This window comes from Ursus maritimus, unplaced genomic scaffold (assembly GCF_017311325.1).
Source record: "Ursus maritimus isolate PB19 unplaced genomic scaffold, ASM1731132v1 scaffold_14, whole genome shotgun sequence".
Lineage (NCBI taxonomy): Eukaryota > Metazoa > Chordata > Mammalia > Carnivora > Ursidae > Ursus > Ursus maritimus.
The window spans coordinates 63,526,406-63,548,270 of record NW_024423786.1 but is presented as its reverse complement, the minus strand read 5'-3'; the positions used below and the strand labels follow the sequence as shown (position 1 = coordinate 63,548,270).

Genomic DNA, 21,865 nt, shown 5'->3' with positions numbered 1-21,865 from the left:
GAACGAGAACACCCACCTGGACCTTGAGCAGCCGCCCGAGGAAGCCATCCAATCGCTCGAAGACCAAAGAAGACTGGAAATCCCACTCCCTGACCTCCTGGTTCTCTTTGAAGTAAGTACGGAGATGCTCCCTTCTGTCCTGAAACACCTGCTTGAAGAAGCTCAATGTGTCCATGGCCACGTGTAGTTTCCTCTGACTTTCCTCCACCTCACTTCTCAGGAGGCCCTCTGGGCTGAGATAATTAGAGGCCTAGAACGCAAACAGATCAGGGGCGCTGAGCATGCATGGGGGCGGGGCAACCCTACAACTTGTGCCCATCTCCCCCCAACTCTGAACAGAGTAACTGGCCGAGCAGTACTTCTCAGAAGCATCCTCTAGGAGACCTCTGACCCTGTCCTCAGTGCTGCAGGTGGGCTGGGACCTGGGCTCGAGCCAGACGGTCCAGGATTGGCTCAGGGACGGGCCGGTAACCAATCAGAGGAACCACTGTGGCCTTCGGTGGGGCCAGCTGGGGCTGGGGGAGGTGTTCTTTCCTGAGTGTTCTCTTGTGAATAATTGGCTTTCTATGGTCAAGTAATTCAAAAGCAAGAATTCTTTGAACCTGTCCCCAAGAGCCTTGAACCTGGAAAGCTAGGAAGCTGAAGCAGGACAGCCGCCTTCACCACCACCGGGTGGGGCAGAAATAACTTGGTCCTGGTGACGTCATCTGAGCCCTTCCTGTCCGCGGGGGCTGGAGCCAGCCTTACCTCGGGCTTTTGAGGTATATGAACCAATAAATTCTCTTTTGGTTGATGTTAGTTTTGGTTGGGTTTTCTTATCCTTCCAACCACGAGAGTCCTGGCTGACAAACAGGCAGCGATGGAAGGGTGCTGGCCCAGCAAACACCTGGCTTCTGGTCTTGGATTGGGTGACCTTTGGTGACTCAGTTAACCTCCTGGAGCCTTACCTCACATCTTTGAATATTAATAACAAATTAATAAGGCTTTTCCTGCCCATCTCAGGGGATTCATCTGAAAATGGCCGAGGTCTCGAATGTCACGGCACCTGGCAGGCTGCAAGGGGCTGCACTGATGTTAGTTGTTACCAATCACTCTTTATATATGTTCACTGTGTTCTCGGGGTCACAGCTCCTTAGAGGAAAAAGAAGCCAATTTGGGATGCAGATCACTCAAGCCTCATTATAGTCCCGAGTTCTGTTTACAGACAGACTGCCTGAGGTTTATGCTGTGCTGGTTGGGGCTGCCACGGAATCCCTAAGGAGGAGGAGTGTGGAGAGTGTGGTCCAAGAAGCTGTCTCTCTGTAGCTCACAGGCACTGAGTTCATAGCACATGGAAGGCATGGGCCCATGGGAGGAAGCCAGCCAGCCTCTGAGATAGGTCCTCTTCTTTTTGCCATTGCACGCTGGGGAACATGAGGCACAGAGCAGGTCAGTAACTTGCCCAGACACACACAGCAAACAGGTACTGATGCAGAATTTTGCACATGGACTCCAAAGGCAGCATTCTTAACTGTTGGGCTTTGCTGCTGACCGTGGGACAGATCACTGAGGTTGAAATTCACCACGCCCACCCTTTGCCTGACTCCCAGTCACGGGCAGAGGGGAAAGGAAGACAGGTCCTCCCACGTATTCCAGCACTACCGAGAACACCTCTGTGACTTATCGGCGGTGACGGTAAAATAACCGAACCGTGAGAATCCTTTGGACCATAATTATTTCCCTGCCCTGAAAGAAGTGCACCCTTTACGCGTCCCTGTGACTCGGCGCCAGCCAGCCAGCCCCCCGCCCCCCGGGGGAGGTTGTCGGGACCCCGGACGGCCGACCTGCTGGATGAGGAGGTTGCAGAGCTCCTGGAGCAGCACCGTGAGCCGCCCTGGGCAGCGGTAGGACTCGCAGGTGGCCCAGATCAGACAGACCACGTGCAGCAGGGGCCGCAGCCGTGGCTTCACCTCAGGAAACTCCAGGCTCTCGAGGAGCTCCAGGTGGCGGGAGAGTGGTGTCAGGTGCGTGTGGATGTCCCGTGCCTCTGTCAGAGCTGGAAGGCATTGAAGATAGTCACCTTCCGGGCGTGGGGCTCACACCCACCCAGGGGAGCCCAGGAGCCTGGGACCGAAGGATCTGCACGGCAGCGGCTAGAATTTCTGGACAGCTGAAATGATGGCCTGACGAGGCTCTCTGACAAAAGTCCTGTGTCTGGACTTCCGTCTGCTCTGCTAGCCCCAGTCCGGGGCCCTGCATGGAGAAGACGCTCTGCTGCTGCTAGATCCGAGGCCACCCAAAGTAGATGACCAAAGACAAGCTTTAGAGTCAGAAAGATCCCTTCAAACATGAAGGTCTGAACACGGCACAAACAGAGTCCGTACACCGTTAGCACAGCCCCTGGAGCAGGGCAGGGGTTCCATAAAAGGTAATGTCTCTAATAAATATTTGCTAATAAAGTGTCTCAGGGAGCTGGCACCAAGGAGCGGCCACAGGGAAGAGAGAAATAGCACAGACTGATTATGGCAGGGTTTTCAAAGCTGGGAGACTCTCTCACCACTTCCTTTGAACGCAGCCAAGGGAAGAGTGGGGCCTTTCATTAGTCGCCTTGTGGGGACTGAGAGGGGAAAGGAGGAAACCCCGTGGTGCTGGGGACTAACTCTGCAGACCACCTGGGAGGAAATGCAAAAGCCCATCGAACGAAACTGACCAGGAAGGGGGGGCATTTAATAAAGGCTGGCTCTTTCCTGGACAGGTCATCAGGCACTACGGCGTGAGACCAGATGCTCTTAGGGTATATTGTGGGGCTGAAGCTCTGCATTGAACCTAAAGGAAACTCAAAATATACTCTATCTCGTTTCAATGTGCTATGGGTTGTTCTACTCACTAGACATAAACCGTCTCATTGCGAACTTCGTGGGCTAGCTTCATTACTCCCGCTTTACAAGTGAAGAAATTAGGGGTGCCTGGGTGGCTCAGTCGGTGAAGCATCCGACTCTTGGTTTCGGCTCCGGTCATGATCTCAGGGTTGTGCGATCGAGCCCTGCGTCGGGCTCTGTGCTCAGCGGGCAGTCAGCCTGAGATTCTCTCTCTCCCTCTCTCTCTGCCCCCTCCCCCCGCTAGCTCTCTCTCTCTCTCAAGAAAAATTCCTTTCCTTGCATCATCAGAATTCAGTTATATATATTTCGAGGATTTCTAATTTTACTGGAGCGTTTATCCATTACGATGAGGATGGTATTGTTTTGTTCTCATTTCTATCATCGCCAACATAGACTCTACTGCAAAGAGCTTTCTGAAGCTCGCCTGAGAAGACAAATCTTTTGTAACTATCAATCAATGAGAATGATTATAGTCTATTAATCTATTAATGTGAAAAATATATTTGGGGCTCTACATAACCAACTCATAAATATACTTTCACTGCATGAAGCTTTATTTCAGAGCCTCAAATTTCAGCCACCTGCACAACTCCTTCATGCTTGCCTACAACCTGTTATACTACTTACTTAGCACGTTTCTCTAAGTCAGCTCCCGTTTTAACCTGAATAAAATCATAGATGAAGACTTCAGATTACTACCACAAATGGAAGGCAGGTGTCACTTGCCAAAAACAGTCACCCTTTAACAGAGTTTTAAAATATATCTGTCCATATGTCTCCCGCAATCATCTCTCACACCGGGAGGGACGCACACCCGTTTTGGGGGACACCCGTCCCATTTGAACTGAAGTATAAATTGGGAACCGTTGATTTTCCCCCGGGGACACAAAACCTCTCAGCGAAGCAGTAAACGGGGCCCCAAGAGGGATCTCATTCCAAGCCAGCTTTACGTGCTGGCATAGCAATGTCTGTGGTAAGATTTTAGGGCCCCGAAGACTAGCCTCTTAGGCCAGCATCTCCTCTGTTATATGTTAGGAACCCCACCCCTGGAGCCTTTATTCCTTTAGCTGAAGGGTTTCCAAACCCCACGCCATGAGGAGGAGACAGTGGGGTGGGGGGGAGAGGGGGGGACAATGGGCTCTCGACGCAGGACATGCCTCTCTTTAACAGAACAAATGTGCCTTGATTAGTTTTGTATTTTGGAATTCCATAGAAGATTGTGGTTGAAGAAAGAGTTCCAATATAGGGACACCTGGGTGGCTCAGTCGGTTAAGTGGCTGCCTTCAGCTCAGGTCATGATCTCGGGGTCCTGGGATCAAGTCCCACATCGGGCTCCTTGCTCAGCAGGGAGCCTGCTTCTCCCTCTGCCTACCACTCCCCCTGCTTGTGCTCTCTCTCTCTGTCAAATAAATAAATACAATTTAAAAAAAAAAGTTCCAACAGAGAAAATATGTTCAAAAATCACTGCTTGGATTAAGCTTAAATCCCATGACATTGTGAACATCTTCAAAAGCCCATTCTGGACCTACGATGCTGAGGAGCTGGAGGAAGTTTGATAGGAGAAAGGAAAGAAACAAAGGGCCCAGACGAGGGGAGAGGGAGCCCTGAAAAAAGTTTACCTACTTCTAATTATAGACTTGGCCGGCCTTGCAATTTTGACAAGGGCTGATCTTTTCTGGTGCTCCAGCGGCTGGGAAATCGCCGTCCCAACCAACAGCAGGAACCGAAAAAGCAGAATGGAGCTAGAAATGGCACAGGGACTTCTCAAGGAGCTGGGGGCGGAGGGAGCTGAATTCCAGAGGCGAGAGACTCCAACATGCACGGGTACAGTACAGTAGAGTCAACAGAACTTCCACTATATCAGCCCATAGTGGCCCAGGGAAGCCTACTCGGGAAGGCTATGCACAACCATGGCTACACACTAAAGCCCAGAGAGGTTAGGTGACTTCGCTGAGGTCACAAAGCACTGGCAATGCAAACTGAGCTCAAGGGAGCTGCTTTCCTGCTTCCAGATTTGGTGTTCCTGCCGCCAAGCTAGACTGTGTCAGGTTGGTAGGTTTTAAGAACAGTAAGCTGCGGAAATCAGAGAGAAAAGATAATTCGGCGCTAAATAAGAAATTCGCCTCTGCCGTATATAGGAAAATTCTGGCTGGTCCTCACCTGCTTGGACGTCTCTGAACATGGCTTGGAAAGCTGGGAAGTAACTGCTCTGAAGCCTGTCCAGGAGCTTCGCCACGCCCCTCGCCTTTACAGCGCTCAGTTGATCATAAATGTATTCCAGATCCTCAGACCTACAACGCAGTGGGGAACGGTGAGTCCAGGGAACTGGGGTCACGCCGTGATGACCCACCCTCAAACAGAAAGGAGCCCTGCCTCCACCTGCTCCCACAGAGCGGGGCGTCTGTTCCCAGAACGGCGAGGGCAAAAGCCAGAGTTGGGGACGTGGGTTCAAAGGGGCAGGTCTAGGAGGCAGCAGCAGGGAGCACTGCTGTGACCATCTGGTGGCTCAGAAGGCTGGCAGCTGGAGGTCATTAGCTCTGGCAGTCAGGTTCGGGGTGGGGATGACCAAGGTGTTGTCAGAGCAGAGCTGCTGGAGAAGGGCTCCTCAGCAGGTCGGAGGAATGGTCAGAGAAGGGACAGGAGGACGGGGCATCTCAACACTGGGGCACAAATGACCCCCCAGGTGTGCCCGGTCATGTGACATGGACACACTCTTCGTTCAAGGCCAGGACAGGGACATCTGCCTCAAACATCTTTCTATATCTTTTTGATTAAGCAGCATAGTGATAAGAGAAGCACGGAAGTGGGGGGAGAGCAGGAGCAACAGTCAGATCTTTCTGGAATCCCGTGGGGCTGGGACACCATGGAGGATGGGCTTTCCAGCCCTACTGATGATTGGCTGGGACCTAGCAAAGGCCATTCTGCAGGCAGCCAACTGCCAAAACCCCTCTCTCTTTCTCCAGATCCTTACAAAAAGCGTGCGCATAGAGTTTTGCCTGTCCGAGGAGGAGGGAGTAGACGAGCAGAAGAAAAATATGAAAGAGAGTTCATTAATTTTACATTTGGTTCAAAGAGCCTTTGAGGAAATGTCAGAAGACAGACAGGGGCTCAAGAAAGGAGGTGAGACTATCGAAACTCCGGGAAAGTATGTATCTTCCAGTGCCTAGGAAACCCTGAGCCGCCTGCCCAGCCCGCGGGTGATGAGAACCAGCTACCCAGCTACCCACCTGCTCTTCCAGAAATCCAACTCTGCCTTGGGGGTGGGGCTCTCCCCTTGCCGGAGGGGCTGGGAAGACTCTCTCTTGAGCACCAGCTGAACTTGGCGGCTCCACTGGATCACGGCTGACTCAAGCGCGTAGACGATGGACTTATCGGCACAGTCCAAGCTGTGAAAGACACAACGAGTCTCCTGGGATGCTGGAAGTAACTCTGGGTGTCCCCCCAAGCAGAATTCCCAGTCTGTTAAAAATAGGTGGGAAAGTCTACCCCTGCCAGGCATTCTTAGCTTTCGTTGGATGACAGACTCTGATATGGGATCAATAAGAAAAATCCAGCTCCCCTCTCCTGGGACAAAACACTGCCGCGCGCACGGGTACATGATTATTTCAAGGTTTGGGGGTTCACCAGCATCCTGAAGACTAATGCCACTAGGCCTTGCCATCTGTGCAGGAATACACTGGGCAGAAAATATTTGGATGACCATTCAGCCCTTGCCTGAGCACCACCCATGTCAGCAAGCTCCCTGCTTGACGAAGCGGTGCGATCCTTAGTAGATCAGCTCGTCCTGGGAAAAAGTCGGTCTCTACCCTGAACCACACCTGCCTCCCTGCCAGTTCCCTCACTTGGCCTCAGTTCTGCCCTCTCCAGCAAGAGGAGGCAGGCTCCATCCTCCACGAGGCAGACAGCATCGGCCGTCTGAACACAATGGGCAATTTCGTGATGTCCTTGCTTTTCCAGAATGCTGGGGAACCAGCATTCCCCCTCATACAGCTTTTCCAAAAATAAGGGAAGAAAACTCGAGGTGTTTCGGAAGGGATTAGGCATCCAGAACCCATGTTGGTGGTCCTTCCACAAAGCCACCACGGACAGCGGTTCATGCCATGAGCCCAGGACACAAGTGAAACAGAGAATCTATCATCCGCATTTTCATGCCAGATACCCACCTCGCTTAATTTAATTAAATTCATATTTGCTGAGCGGTGATACGGCACAAGTGATTATGGAAGGTATTGAAAGGAGAAGATACGCACCGCCCTGAAATACAATCCAGCCTTCTGGGAAATTATCAAATTTGAACAAAGCGAGACCAACCCGGCGATGATTATATACACACGCACTGAATGTTATTATGTTAAAATATAAAAGGAACAGGAAAAGGGTAATTTGAATTTATTTTGAAAATTGAATATTTTTATTAAACCACATTACGTTTTCTAGTTAACTGGGAAATTGCTTCAAATTATATATGCCGCAAATTACTTCCAATAGCGAAAACTCATTATAAAGTACATTGGCATCCCGTGCGTCACTTTTTCTCCAGGTCAGATCCCGGGCCCTGAATATCTAGTGATGACGACAATGCATTTGCAAACTCCTGGCAAGATGGCAGGAAGGTGGCCTGTTGCCATAGACAGAGGAGTGCTGGATAGAAGAGGAAAAAAAAAAAGAAATATATATATGTGTATATATATATATATTTGTGTATATATATATATTTGTGTGTGTATATATATATATATATATCGTTTAGATACACACGCTGGCTTAAAAGAAAAGGAAAAAAAATCCCCATGGGACAGAAACAAAGTTATCTCAGAGCAGAAGGAGGATCTCACCCCTGAAAGGAGAAGAAGCTGGGGTTGTAATGCCCACCCCGGTGGAGGAGGCATGGACTTCAAGTCTCAACAAAGCCAGATTTGTTTCTGTTTGGAAAAAAAAGAAAAAGTCCCCAAGAACTGACAAAGTCTCCAGCTGCTGGGGGAGTGGGGTATATACATGAAGAGCCATGAGAATTAGTGACGTTAGGTGCACGTATTTGCTGGCAAGAGGCGCGGCCGCCTCCCAGGCCAGCCCTGGGTCTTTGCCAATGATGAGCCCCTGTCCTGATAAGCAGAATACTGGAACCGGTGTGGCTGCTCTCAGCCCTGAAATCATGAGGAGCGGTGAAAAGGCCCTGTTGCCCGGAGGGACTGGGGCAAGGGTGGTAATCCGCAGAAAACACCCCGTCCGGGACGCTGGCAAACAGGCTTGTGTGCGGGACGAGGAGACGCGAAGATCGGGAAGAGAAAAGTTGTACAGAGCGCATTCCGATACACTAGCCCCTGCCGGGCGGCAGAGGCCCAGATGGCCGGGCTGGCGCTACTTACACGCTCTCACTCTGAGACGCCGCCAGCTCGAGTTTCTCTGCGCCCACGGGAAGAGGCAGCAGGGTCTTCCCCTTCACTTGCTCGAGGAGAACCAGGAGGTCGCACTGGAGGCTGTGGGCATGCCGCTGGACGTCTTGGCATACCACGTGGGGCCAGTCGAGGTGATTCTTCTCATTGGCCAGGACGGGGATAAGCACCTAGAACAGATATGCATGGGAGGAGGGGGGCAGCAAAGGAGGGCATTCTTCTGCGGAGACCTTATAGAAAGGCTATCTGAGAAAGGCCCTATTACTAAGAACCAAGGTGATGTACTGTCTGGACAGCTGGTAAAATGGGAGGGTCGCGAACAGCCCACCTGCAAATCTCCCTGGCCACCCAGCTCCTGGGGATGCGGTCCCCTTGGCCAATAGCCCTCCTCGTCAAGGGGACAGGTGCAACTGCTGCTATTTCTGAGTAGCGGGCTTCCTCCAACAAGCCGATCCCTCCTCCCACAGGAGCCAGTGGGCATCCCAGCCTCGGGATCCCACCCAGCTCGCTTGCCTCCCACAGCTTCCGGTTGTTCACCGTGTTCCCAAGTGCAACCCCAAGAGACACAGCAGCCTCCTCCGTGCTGTACGTGTGACTAATATATTGCTGTCAGTCTCATCGGTCCAGTGTTATGTGCTTGGCCAGCCCTAGAACCCTTGGGCAGGAGCCCCTCTCTCATTAACGGGGTGCGTAAGAGGTGCTTGAAACTGTCACAGGGGCTGGAGGCAAAAGAGGACAAATGCAGCTAAGGACACGCATCTGTCTGCAGGTGGTATGACGGGGCACCTTAAAGAAGGAAACCGAGCTGAGGATCTTGAATCTACCTGTAGGGTGAACACTGGTCGGGGTTCTGGCCACCTGGTATAGTTCCTTTTATTTACTTATTTATTTTTGGCGGGGGGGGGGGCGGTATTCATTTCTAGATCCAGCAGTGAAACGTGAACAAATCTGAGCCAGTGAGAGTCGGGCCAAAGTCTCTCATCTGAACTTTTTGACAAAGGGCACCTTCTCTTTCCTATTCATCTGAAACAACTGTGGCCATCCTGCTACCCTCTGGAGCTTTAGAATAGAGACAGTTGGGAAGAGACAGTTCATAGATGGGGAAAGACCAAGTCCTATGACCTCATTCGAGCTCCTGAATCAGGCTGCTCTTGAATTTTCTGAGCTACTTTATATATTTTTTTAAGATTTTATTTATTTATTTATTTGACAGAGAGCACGAGCAGGGGGAGCAGCAGAGGGAGAGGGAGAAGCAGGGAGCCGGATGTGGGACTCGATCCCAGGACTCTGGGATCATGACCTGAGCCGGAGGCAGACGCTTCACCGACTGACGCACGCAGGCAACCCCTGAGCTACTTTAAATGGAGGTTTTGACCACTCGCAACTTAAAAAGTTGTAGTTAATGTAACTTACTAGGAACCTCTATCTGTCAAATCTCACAGCTACGGGAAGGGAATACCAGAAAGAAAAAGCCCAGATCATCAGGAAATGTGATAATTGAGTAAATAACGAAAATAAAGACTCATTGCCTTGGCTGGGTTCTATACGTGACCAAAAAGTCCTTGTGGCTACGGAAGAGAACACCTGGACACAGCAGGAGACGTCTAAGAGGCTGACCCTTGCCTGGTGTATCTGGAAACCATCGCTGGACTGAGAACTTACAAGGACAGGTGGACAGAGTGTGCCACCGGAGAAAATGTTACAAATTGAGCTCTACTCCTTCAAGGTAAGAAAGGACGCTCTTGGACCTAGGGCAGAAGGCCTAGCAGGAGAGGGAAGATGAACCGGAATATTCCTAGGATCCCAAAGGCAGGGGCTGTATCTTCCCTGGTCTTTTTAGACCCACTGTCCTCTGTAGGGCCTGGCAAATAGGAAGAAAAAGAGTTAGTGGGCTGGGGTTGGATTTTTGAAGGCTTTGAGTGATAGAAAAATAATGAATATGAACTTTCTATGAAATGCAAAGCTACTCATTCATTCACTCAATGGATATTTATTGAGCATTTACTATGTATGAGTCCTGCTTCAGGTGCTGGGAAGGTGTATCAGTGAAGAAAACAGGCAAGCCTTCCCAATCTCATGAAGTTTATATTTCAGGGGAGAGACAGTCAATAAACACAAAATTCTGCAAATAAATAAATAAAATAAAATAAAACAAAATAAAGCTGGTGAGGAGGATCAAGAGTATGGGCTGGAGAGATTACAATGATAAATGGAGTGACTGGTACAGGCCTCACTGACAAGTAACATTTCAACAAAGATGGGAGGGTAGGGAAAGTGCTGTGCAGATCCTTGGGGGAAGTATATTGTAGATAGAAGGAACAGCCAGTGCAAAGGCCCTGAGGTGGGAGTATACCCAGTGTGATCAAGGAGCACTGTGGAGGTCCGTGAAGCTGGAACTGGGTGAACAAGAAGAGTAGAGGTCAGTAAAAGGGGACGGGCCCCATGCAGCCCTGCCTATGGGGCTTTGATTTTTAATCTCAGAGGAATGGGAATCATGTAAGGGTTTTGAGAGAAGGGAGTAAAATGGTCTGCCATCTTTTTTTAGTAGAATCACTCCAGCTGCTGTGTTAAGAATAGGCTGTAGGGGGCAAAAGTGAAAAGGGGGGATGGGTTGGCAAGTCATTGCTATAATACAGAAGGCAATGACTTGGCACCTGGGGGAATGGAGGAGATAGTAAGAGAGGGTTTGGTTCTATATACATTTTGAAGGCTCAGCCAATGTGATTTCTTAATGGATTTGTTGTGGGGTTGTGAGAGCAAAAAGAGGCGTCAGGATGCCTCCAAGGTTTGGGACTTGGGGAGCGAGAAGAATGGAGCTGACATTAACTGATGTGGGGGAGAACAGGGTCGAGGCCATTCTTGAGGAAAGACCGGGAATGTGTTTTCGGACACATTAGAATCTGATACATCTGTTGGACTTTTAAATGGGGACATTGAGTAGGTAGCTGGTTATGGGAATTGGGAATTCAGAGAAGCAAAGGCTGGAAATACCAAATGCAGTCTGATATAGATAGTCTGTGAAACTCTGCAGGTGAATCAGTGCTTCCAGGGAACTGAGGTTCTATAGAGAAGGGAGAGTGTCCAAGGAGTGGGCCCCAGGGCTCTCCAATGTTAGGAACCTGGGAGGAGGAAGTACCACCAATGGAAAGGAAGAGCCATTGTGACTGACAGGAGGAAACCCAGAAGACTGGCATCCTAGAAACCAAGTGAAGAAAGGGGCTTCTGGAAGGAGCAGATCATCACGAGCTGTGCGGAATGCTTCTCACAGGTCAAGCAGGAAGAGGACTGTTAAAGGATCATGTGATTTAGCCAAGTGGAGGTCACTGGTGACGAACACTGAGTAGTCTTTTAGTCACTCTTCCATGCAATGTGGGGGTGACTGTCAGATAAAACAGGAGAAGAAAAGGGCACATCAAGAACAGAGACATCTTCTAGACTTTTCGCTGTAGAGGGGACCACAGAAGTGGGAAGATAGGTGGCAGGAGGAATGAGGATTTTGTTAGACGGGAATCAGCTACTGGGGAAGGAAAAAAAAAAAAAAGAACGTAGTAGCGAGGAAAGAATGTTGGCGCGATATCTTTAAGGAGCCAAGAACAGGTGGGAGTCAGGACGAAAGTGGCAGTTCTGAGTCTTGGTGTTGCCACCAGATTGATGGCAGATGGTCTACCTGCAGCCACGGGAGGGTTGAAGGATCAGGATGAGTATGGATATTGGCAGATGGGATGCATGTAAGCATTTGTGGAAGTTTTATTCTATTATTTCCATTTTTAAAACCCAAGGAAGCAAAAGTATCATAGAGTGAGGTTGATAGAAATTTTGAACACTTGAGGAGAAAAAAGAACGTGTCTAATAGTGGTCTAGAAAGGTAAGAACATAATGGGAAGTTTGGGGTGTCAGCTGGGAAGCATAAAAGGCCTATTACAGGTTCACTGTTGTGAATTTAAAGCACAGCCGGCTGGTTTTTCTCAGCCCCACTGGCTTCAAGGGGGCAGGTGCGGAACAGACAGAGGGTTGGATCTCATCAGAATTATGGTTTTGCCAAATGAATATGACAAAACAAGCAAAGGCCGGTGAGTCAGGAATGTACGCAAGGGAATGAGGATGATGCAGCCAAGCTGGGTGGGGGAGAGCACTGGGTACGGAGTCAGACAGCGGGAAGGCATCGGGATGGATGGATTGGAGGTCCCAGCAGGGTGGCATGGCCTTGGGGATAGTGGGACGTTGGGGGGAGTAAGCTGAAAGGCAGGAGTCGTGATCAGAGAAAGAGGTGCATGAAATTGGATCACCGGGGGCGGGGGGGGGGGGTTGGTAAGGCAAGGTCTGGGAATGGCCACAGGAAGGGCTGGGGAAGAAGGCAGGGAGGGGGACAAGATCGCTGGAGGAGGAAGGTTCAAGGATCCCAGAGGCCTGGGTATTGGAAGGATCATTCATGCGTCTAATGAAGTGGCCATATGTTAAGGCAGGAGTGATGTTGGAAAGAGTCACAGTGAGCCAGGGGCGGCGCCATCCACACGTAACACAGCAGTGGGGGGAGAGGGTGGCTTTGTCTGGTGACTAAGATGCAAACTGAGGTCTTTCAAAATAAATTGAGGAGTAAGGACACCTGCCCCAGCTCCAGGCTGAGAGCTGGAAGGACTGGGTGGGGGGGGGGGGGGGGAATACGGCTCTCCTCCAGAGAGAGCAGGGGTAGGTTAGGGCAAGAGGATGAGGATGGGTCAGAGAAGTGAGGACACTTCTAAGCAGGATAAGTGACAATATGCTTGTCCCTTAGGGCATGCCTACAACCTAGCACACTCTTGCAGGCACCCTAATATATTATTTCTTAATTTCATGACAATCCTGCAAGACAGACCCTGACCCCGGAGGTCACATGACACTGATGCATCGCACAGAATCAGGATTCGAACCCAGGCCCATAGATTCCATATCCCATGCTCCCTCTCCAAAACACAAAACTTCGAAACGGCATCGAAGTCTCAGAGCCCTAAGAAAACCTGGCAGCAGTGAACAACGTGGTCGGGAGGAGGAAGACAGGCAGCCAGGAACTAGTTACCAAGTCTTGTCAGTTCCGAGAAACATTTCTTGGATGTATTTTTTTTAAACGCTGTACTAGTGTAACAAAATGATGGTGAAATGTGTAGCTTCTTCTCCTCACTGACCTCACACCCCCCGCCCCCAACACAGGAGGACTTTTCTCAGTCATGCGGGCTCCTCTGGCTGGAGTGCTGCTGAGTGGGGTGGGGGAGCATGAGGGGAGCCAAGCTGGTCCACAGAGAGAGGAGAGTGGGCAGGAGCTCGGGGAGGGGAAGGGGAGGCTGGGGGGGACAGGAGGGGAGCAGGGGGAAGGAACGCAATCAGCTTTAGGGTATGTACAAGAAGTAGAAGGGAGATGCTGTTAGAGGCTTCGAGAAATGCGAAGGCCTGAAGGTAGTCTAAAAATAATTTGGGGGGCACCTGGGTGGTTCTGTCAGTTGATCATCCGAGCCTTGATTTCGGCTCAGGTCATGATCCCAGGGTCCTGGGATCGAGCCCCACATCGGGCTCCCTGCTCAATGGGAAGTCTGCTTGATATTCTCTCCCTGTCTCTAAAATAAGTAAATAAATCTTTAAAAAAAAAAAATAAGTGTTCTACCTACCTCAGCTACCTCGTTTCTCCAGCCTGTGGATTACTCCGTAATGAAAGCTCCTTCCTTACCTCCCCCTCCCTCCCTCTCTTCTCTTTTTAGCAGAAATGATAGCATATTATACTATAAATGTGCACCTTTTTAAAAAAATTATCTTAAATTGCAGCATTATTCACAATAGCCAAGAGGTGAAAACAACCTACAGATCCATCCATGGATGAGTAAATAAACAAAATGTGCTGTATCCACATCACAATGGAACAGTACTGAGCCTTAAGAAGGAAAATCATTCCGTCACATGGTACAAGCCTGGATAAACCTTGAGGACATGATGTGAAATGAAATAAGCCAGTTACAAAAAGACACCTACTGCACGATTCCGTTTATATGAGGTACCCAGAGCCGTCAACTTCATAGGAACAGGAAGTAGAATGGCAGGTGCTGGGGCCTGAGGAAAAGTGGAGTTAGGGAGTTGTTTAGTGGGTATAGACTAGGTCATGCAGGATGATGGGGGTTCCTGATGGCTCGCTGCACAACAGTGTGTGTGCTTGGCAACTGGACACGTGGAAATGGTTGGGAGAGTGAATTTTATCTCTTGTGTGGTTTTTTTTTTTTTGCCACAATAAATACAAATTATCTTAAGGACCATTCCATGGCAATCATTCCTTTTAATTACAGATGGACCTTAATTCATTCACGCAGTTGCCTACGAAGAAACATTGTTTGTTTCCAGTCTCTTTTAATGCACCAATGAAAATTCTGGAACATTTGAGGGTTTGAACTATTTTTAAAATTACTTTTGCTTGCTGGATACATTTCCTTGGGCGGTGATGCAACTCTGAGACGGCCCACTGGCCCCCACACATACTTAGTTCCATGTTCGAACGTTTGTTCAATCTGCTCCTAGGACCTTGAAACATCCCAGTCTACTGAGAACCCTAGCTCCTCTCGCCCCCCTCCCCCCACCCAGGGCGATTCTGTCACCACCTGCCCCTTCCCTGGAATTCCCCCTCCCCAGGGCTTTCGGATAAAGCAACAAAAGGACTAATATCCTGCCCGGCAGGGAACCTCCAGCACCTGGCGGGAGTACTGTGACCAACTTTGAGTCAGTTCTACCTCCACCCCAGTCAAAGGACTTCTGAATATTTTAAACATTGAATTAATTGCATGGGTGGGATCTTGTCTTCTGTTTCTTTGGTATTCCCGATAGCCTCTATCACACAAAACATCGTATAATCAGTACACCATCAATGCTTGTTTTATAAGCTGCAGGATCCAGTACATGAAGCCTCCCGAAACACACACACGCATCTTACGGGGAAGTTTACTCCATTCCAGAAACGTCTAAATGTCCCAAGAATCTCGCCTCTGGCACCCTCTCCGAGACCTCCTGCACTCTCCAACCTTGGGCTCCGATGTCACTGGAGTGCCCTATAATCCACATCTCCGGAGATCTTCCTCCCTGAGCTCCGGGCAGACCTCTCCAAACGCTTGTTGGACATTTCCAACCGGATGCCCCAACTTCTTATCTTGGCACAGGGCTGACACTGGTACATGGTTGTGTGATTTATGAATGAGCTGAAATCAAAACCAAACCACCTCTCCCTTTAACTCCCCTCCGTAGGTAAGCACTGTGGATAGGCTTTCACCTCCGTTGCTTCGCTGACCCCATAGAGATGCCCCCTCCTTCACCACCACCTGTCCTCCTCAGAGCCAGTTTACGGAGCGATTAAGAGCTACCGCGCCTTAAAAAATGGTCCAGACCCACCAGGCACTCTTCAGACTCCATCCTCCCCCTGACTGGCTTGGCCCAGACTAGGACCGACGCAAGTCCGAGCCCCTTAAGCTTCTCGCTGCGACCTGGCCCCCACATCTCAGGTGTGCTCCGGACTTCCTTCCCATCCGCTCTGGCTCCGCCCCGCCCCTCCGGCCCCGCCCCCTACGCCCCCGCCTCCCCTCCCCCTCCCCAGAGGCAGTTCGCGCAGGGCCTCCGGGCCACCTGCCCAAACTCACCTCAGAGAGCAGCGCGGCCAGGTGCTCCAAAGGGACTGCAGGCACGTCTCCGCACAGCACGGCGCCGCGGAGGCTGCGGGGCCCCGGCGGCTCGGGCCCGGTGCGCAGGAAGAAAAGCCCCTTGGCGCGAGGCGGGACGGCCTCGGGCCCCGCGTCCAGCCCGGGTCGCACCGCCAGGCCCCCGGGCCCGGGCCGCACCACCAGCAGCGGCTGCGGGGCCCCCGCAGCATCGAGGCCCAGGAAGGCGTGCAGCAGCCGCTCCGCCTCTGCAGTGCCCGCGCAGCGCTCCCAGGCGCCGGCGGCCGGCCGCAGGCTCCGGGTCACGTAGGCCCCCAGGAGTCGCAGGCGCGGGTCGGCGGCGCCGGGTTCCGGGTTGGCGCCTTCCGCAGCCCGCGCTGCCCGCTCCTCCGCGCCCGGCATCGCGCGCAGCAGCCAGCCGCAGCAGTTTCCCTGGCGACGCGGACGCGGCCGGGACTCCCGCCTCCGCTCCCCTCCTATTGGGCACGAGGCTCCTGGCCCCGCCCCTCCCAGCCGCGCAAGGTAGGAGAGGGACGCCGGGGGCAAGGGGCGGGGTCGCGTCGCTGTTGCTAGGAAACTGGCCGCTGCTCGTATTTAGCGCCAGGGCTCCCGGATTGCAGGTGCTTAGGGGTGACCGTCCAGGGCAAAGGTTTATTGATGGGGTGCGTGGAGGGGAGGGCAAGGATAGAAATGCTGTCAAGGGTCTTGCTGGCTAAGGTCTGATTAAACTCTTGAGAGGACTCCAGACGCTGAAAATATGATGGTTCTCCCACCTGCTCCCCCAATGTGTGATTGAAACTCGAAAACTATGTCGAATCATAAAACAGACGTAAGGGATTTCAGGGAAGTTTTCAATTTCTTTTCCGTGATAACTTAAATACTTTAGAATGGTGTTTATATGCCTGCTGAGCATTTTGAAATATGCTGGTGTGGCCGAAGAACTGAATTTTTTATTTAATGTACTATATAATATTAAACTATAATTTAATTTTAGCGCAGTTTCAAGATTTCAGTATCCATTATTTTAAAAAATTAAAGGTTTTTTAGTGTCCTGTTTTGTTTGTGCCTTAAGAGTCTGCTCAATCTGATAAATAGGGACTGGGACTCTGAGATTACTTTGATTTCCATCAGCATGGCCCCAATCAGTTCTTCTTAGATGCATGCAAGTGCTTTTAAATATACAGGATGTTCAGAGTCTTCAATATACCTGGATCCTGTCTTCAAAAAAGAATAAGGTGAAGCACCTTTCCTGGCCTCAGAAATTACCATTTGTCAACTGCTGAATCCCTCTTCATTACTGGGATATAAATAGCTTGGCCCTTTGCATTGCATGTAAGGGGAGAAGGGGACAAGGACAGGGACAGCCTGGCAGCATGAGGCCTGCAGCTCTGAAATGAGCTCCCCCTCTGCCAACCACCCCGATTTTGGTCACCAACCAGAAACCACAGAATTTCTGGTAAAAAAAAGAATGTTTGTAACAGCCTTCAAAGGAACATTAACAGAATAAGCACTTATCTAAAGGCAACTCAGCTAACAAGAGCCCCTCAGGAAAAGTTGGTAGAGAAAAAGTAAAATGATTGATTTCATAATACCCAAGGCACAGAAGGTGCTATGATGAAAAATGTTCAGAATAGAAAAGGAATGTTTGTAAAGAGAGTTTTATCACTGCTAAATTAAACAGTCAGCAGACCAACTGTGAGTAAAGGAACAAAGCTGTGGCACTAAAATGATTTTATTTGAAAGATTTTATTTATTTATTTGAGACAGAGAGCACTTGAGTGCCTGGGTGGGGGGAGGGGCAGAGGGAGGGGGAGAGAGAGAATCTTAAGCAGACTCCCCACTGAGCACGGAGCCTGACTCGGGGCTCAATCCCAGGACCCTGAGATCATGACTGAGCCAAATCCAAGAGTTGGATATTCAACCGACTGAGCCACCCAGGTGCCCGACACTCAAAGGACTTTAAGATGAATTTGCTGATTGACATTGCAAAAACAGCATCAGGGAAAGATAGAGGTGTTGGGGGCTTCTTACGCATATCATAGTTCTGTAGAGTTTTTATTTTGCACAGAGGAAGGCATGATAGTGTTTAAATGCTTAGGGCGTCCAAAGGTGTGAATTCTGATCAGGTTTTATAGAGAGAGTGACTTCAGTGCCATTAACTTCCTGTAAACCCCTCAAATAACGTTTCGACCACCCCAACCATGGCCTATTTTGCCCTCCATCCTTATTGTCCTTTTGGCCCAATATACATAGAAATAAAAACTCAGGAGCCCGTGGAGGTGACTTGAAGATAACTGTCTGAGAGAGAAGGCTCCTGAACACTATGGCTGGCTTCCCCCAGACCAAATGATCTAAGAGGGAGAGCGAGCAAGACAGAAGCCACAATGTCTCTCACAGCCTAGCCTTGGAAGCACCGCACTCATTTCTGCAATAGTCCCCATACACGGATTCACCCTATTCAGTGTGAAAGGGAAGTGGGCCAGGATATGAATAAAGAGGGACAAGAATCATTGGTACCATCCGAGAGGCTGGCTACTACAAAAAGTGTTAAGGAAGATAGTGAAATGATTTCCCTTTTTTTTTTTTTTTTAAGACTTATTTATTTATTTTGGGGGGGGAGGGGCAGAGGAGAGAATCTTAAGCAGACTCTGCACTGAGCGTGGAGCCCGACCCAGGGCTCGATCTCACGACCCTGAGATCAGCACCTGAGCCGAAACCAAGAGTTGGAGGCTTATTCGACTGCACCACTGGGGTGCCTCGATTTCCTTTTTTTTTTTTTTTAATTAGAGACTTAAACTTGCTTCTATGAGCATAAACTTTTTTATATCGGATTTTTTACTTCACACAATTCCTATTCGACAGTTTTTAATAGTGATCTCTTTAAATTCTAGATAGTCCTCATCGGCAAGAATTTTTTGACGCAGGCAAGCACAATGCAAAGTTTAAATCCTTTACAGTCATTCAAAATTGAACAGTTGACGTTATAGTTACAGAATCTGACAGTCCTTTTCCTCATCGAGAAACATGGTGTTGAAATTTCTCACGATGCTGCTAGTGGATATTGAATCTACATCAACCTTTTCCTATCAAATGTTCAAAATAATAATGAAGTTTTATTTTATTTATGTATTTACTTATTTATTCATTTGAGAGGGAGAGAGACAAGCAGACTCTGTGCCCAGCACAGAGCCGGATGCAGGACTCGATCCCAGGACCCTGAGATCATGACCTGAGCCGAAATCAGGAGTTGGACGCTTAACCGACTGAGCCACCCAGGTGCCCTGTGATGAGGTTTGAAATCAAAGAGCACACATGCGTCGGTAGAATAGACTGTCCTCGCAGCCCTCTTCAGTGCCACCAAATGAAGACGTCTGAGGCAAATGGACAGATACATTGGATACGTGTCCCAAAGGAGAACCCAGGTTACCCGAAACTGCATCCCAGAGCCATGTAGAAGAATATTCATTGTTCATATGGGCAAAATCATGGGAAACAGACTGAGTGCTTACCAACGATAGGACGAATAGATAAATCGTGGTGGATGCCATTCATAGAACAAAATACCATAGGGCCGTGAGCATCGCGCTACACAAAAAAAGGCAAGTTGCAGATAAATGCATTTAGTGATGTTTATTAGCAGTTTTAAACCAAACCAAACAGACAGGATCTTGTTAGACAGACATACATATGAAGTCGTCTGGAGAAAAGTCAGGGAATGATGATCATAAAATTCAGATTTGCATCGCGGCTTGGAGGTGGAGGGGAAAAGAGGTGTGGGACAGTAAGGGACACACAGGGGCCTTTCACATCTCTGATAATGGTTTATTTCTTCAGCTGGCTTATGGGTTTTCATTTTACCATTCATTCTTCTTTTTTTTTTTTTTAAGATTTTATTTATTTATTTGACAGAGATAGAGACAGCCAGTGAGAGAGGGAACACAAGCAGGGGGAGTGGGAGAGGAAGAAGCAGGCTCATAGCGGAGGAGCCTGACATGGGGCTCGATCCCATAACGCCGGGATCACGCCCTGAGCCGAAGGCAGACGCTTAACCGCTGTGCCACCCAGGCGCCCCTAGCATTCATTCTTCTTAAACCGTATGCATGTATCATATACTTTCTTGTGTATGTATAAAATACTTCACAATTAAAAAAAAATTAGAATGCGATGTGCCATTTCTTGTGCTCTGAATGTTGTAGGGCAATTCATTTCAGTTACTGGAAATAAATGTATTATGATTCATTTAAATGCTCACCATACCCCATTAGACTTATAAAAGTACACCTCAGATATCTTTATATCGGAATTGGTTAAATTTTCCAAATTCGATAATTATGTTTTTTGCTGGTCATCAAATTCAACCGGTGGTCTTCAGCTCTTCTCTTAATAATTTCTTGGCTCTGTTCAACCCAGTAGATTCCAGATTCACCGTGTGGGAATGTACTAGACTTGATTTCAGAGTTATGGCCACACACTGTGATTCTCTGTGACTACTCTGTTTTTACCTGTTCCGTCAATATTGATGTTGCCCAGTCATCTGTCTCAGACCTTCTGGGGTCTTTTCATTTTAGAATCTCTCCCTGGGGCTCTTGGGTGGCTCAGTCGGTGAAGCATCTGCCTTCGGCTCAGGTCATGATCTCAGGGTCCTGGGATCGAGTCCCGCGTCGGGCTCCTTGCTCAGCAGGGAGTCTGCTTCTCTCTCTGCCCTTTCCCCCGCTTGTGTGTGCGCGCTCTCTCTCTCTCTCTCTCTCGCAAAAATAAGTAAATACAATCTTAAAATCTCTCCTTGTATGAACTTCTTCTTCCCAAGTAATAGTTCCTCCCTTTATGCTAATAGCTACCAAACCTGTTTCCAGCCCAGAACTAAGTAGGAATATCATTTTAGGGCAATACCTGTTTTCCCTCCAACCTCTATAGAAATCCCTTTCTGAAACTTAGTGTTGAAGAGAAGTCTGAAGCCAGCCTGATTTTTGTTCCTTTGTAGGTAACATTTTGAAACAACGTAATTATTTAAGGTGGTTTTTTTTCCTCCCTTTTTTTAGTTTTGTGATTAAAAAAAAATGTTTTAGGATATAGCTAAAGTCCCACTGAATTGATTTTTTGCCTCAATTATGCGAGCGCATTTGATTCTCATAATGATGGGTTTCTTCGCAGCAGGAGAGATTGTTTCATGGAATTTTTGATTATTACCTATTTTCTCCTTGCACTTGGTCTGGTTCTCTGGTAATGTAAACTGATAAGAGTGTGCTCAAAATTACAAGAAACGGATACATTTTGCAATACAAATTGAGCTTTTTTTTTTTTTTTTATTCCTATGTGTTTTGAATGTTGTCCTGTGGCTCTCCACTCAGTGAGTCAGTGACATTTAATGCCTCAGGGGAGTGTGGATATAGCTTCAAAGGGTCTATTGAATTTCTGAATAGTTTTCAAACACGCAGCAGAGACAATCCTCATGAAAGCCGTGTTGTTTCTTTTCTTTCATTGTAAGAGCTGAGCACTTAAGAGGGACAAAAGGTTTCTGCTGTATGACTCCTTTGTTTTAATTGCAGGAGCTTGGCTTTGGGGACACAGGGTACAGGGTCCAGAGACAGAGAGGCTGGAGTGTGTATATACGCTAACCTGTAGTTGGAGAAGCACGCTTCCTAAAGAGGAGAGAGCAGACGGGGAGGAGGGCTGGGGAGGCAAAGTAGAGGAGAACTTGGATATTCTGTAGAATTATTGACCCTTTCAGAAGAGTCCAGAGAAGGGGACACGACGTGACATCTACTACAGAAATCCTGGGGTGCGCAGAAGGGGACACTTGAGCCTGGCTTCCCAGGAAACCCCCTGGCATGAGAACAGCAGTGAGTGAGAGCAGGGACTAAGGAGAGTAAGCAGAAAGCAGCCTTTCCATGCCGCCTTGCTTTTACACGTTCAGGGACAGAAGTGGACAGTTCTCTGGATCTTTGTGGGATGATTAGGA

At 49.1% G+C, this 21,865-nt stretch overlaps 1 protein-coding gene across 1 annotated transcript in view; it reads right to left on the bottom strand.

Moving 5' to 3' along the window:
* The window catches only part of DNAH9 (dynein axonemal heavy chain 9), a 312,417-nt gene extending 296,109 nt beyond the window's left edge, over positions 1-16,308 (bottom strand). The window contains exons 1-6 of the mRNA XM_040630049.1: positions 15,889-16,308; positions 8,225-8,421; positions 6,086-6,244; positions 5,019-5,149; positions 1,824-2,035; positions 17-250 (exon numbers count right to left, since the gene is read on the bottom strand). Of these exons, the coding sequence (XP_040485983.1) occupies positions 17-250; positions 1,824-2,035; positions 5,019-5,149; positions 6,086-6,244; positions 8,225-8,421; positions 15,889-16,308 (1,353 nt within the window). The remainder of the gene's footprint in view (positions 1-16; positions 251-1,823; positions 2,036-5,018; positions 5,150-6,085; positions 6,245-8,224; positions 8,422-15,888) is intronic.
* Between the last annotated feature and the right edge of the window lie 5,557 nt (positions 16,309-21,865).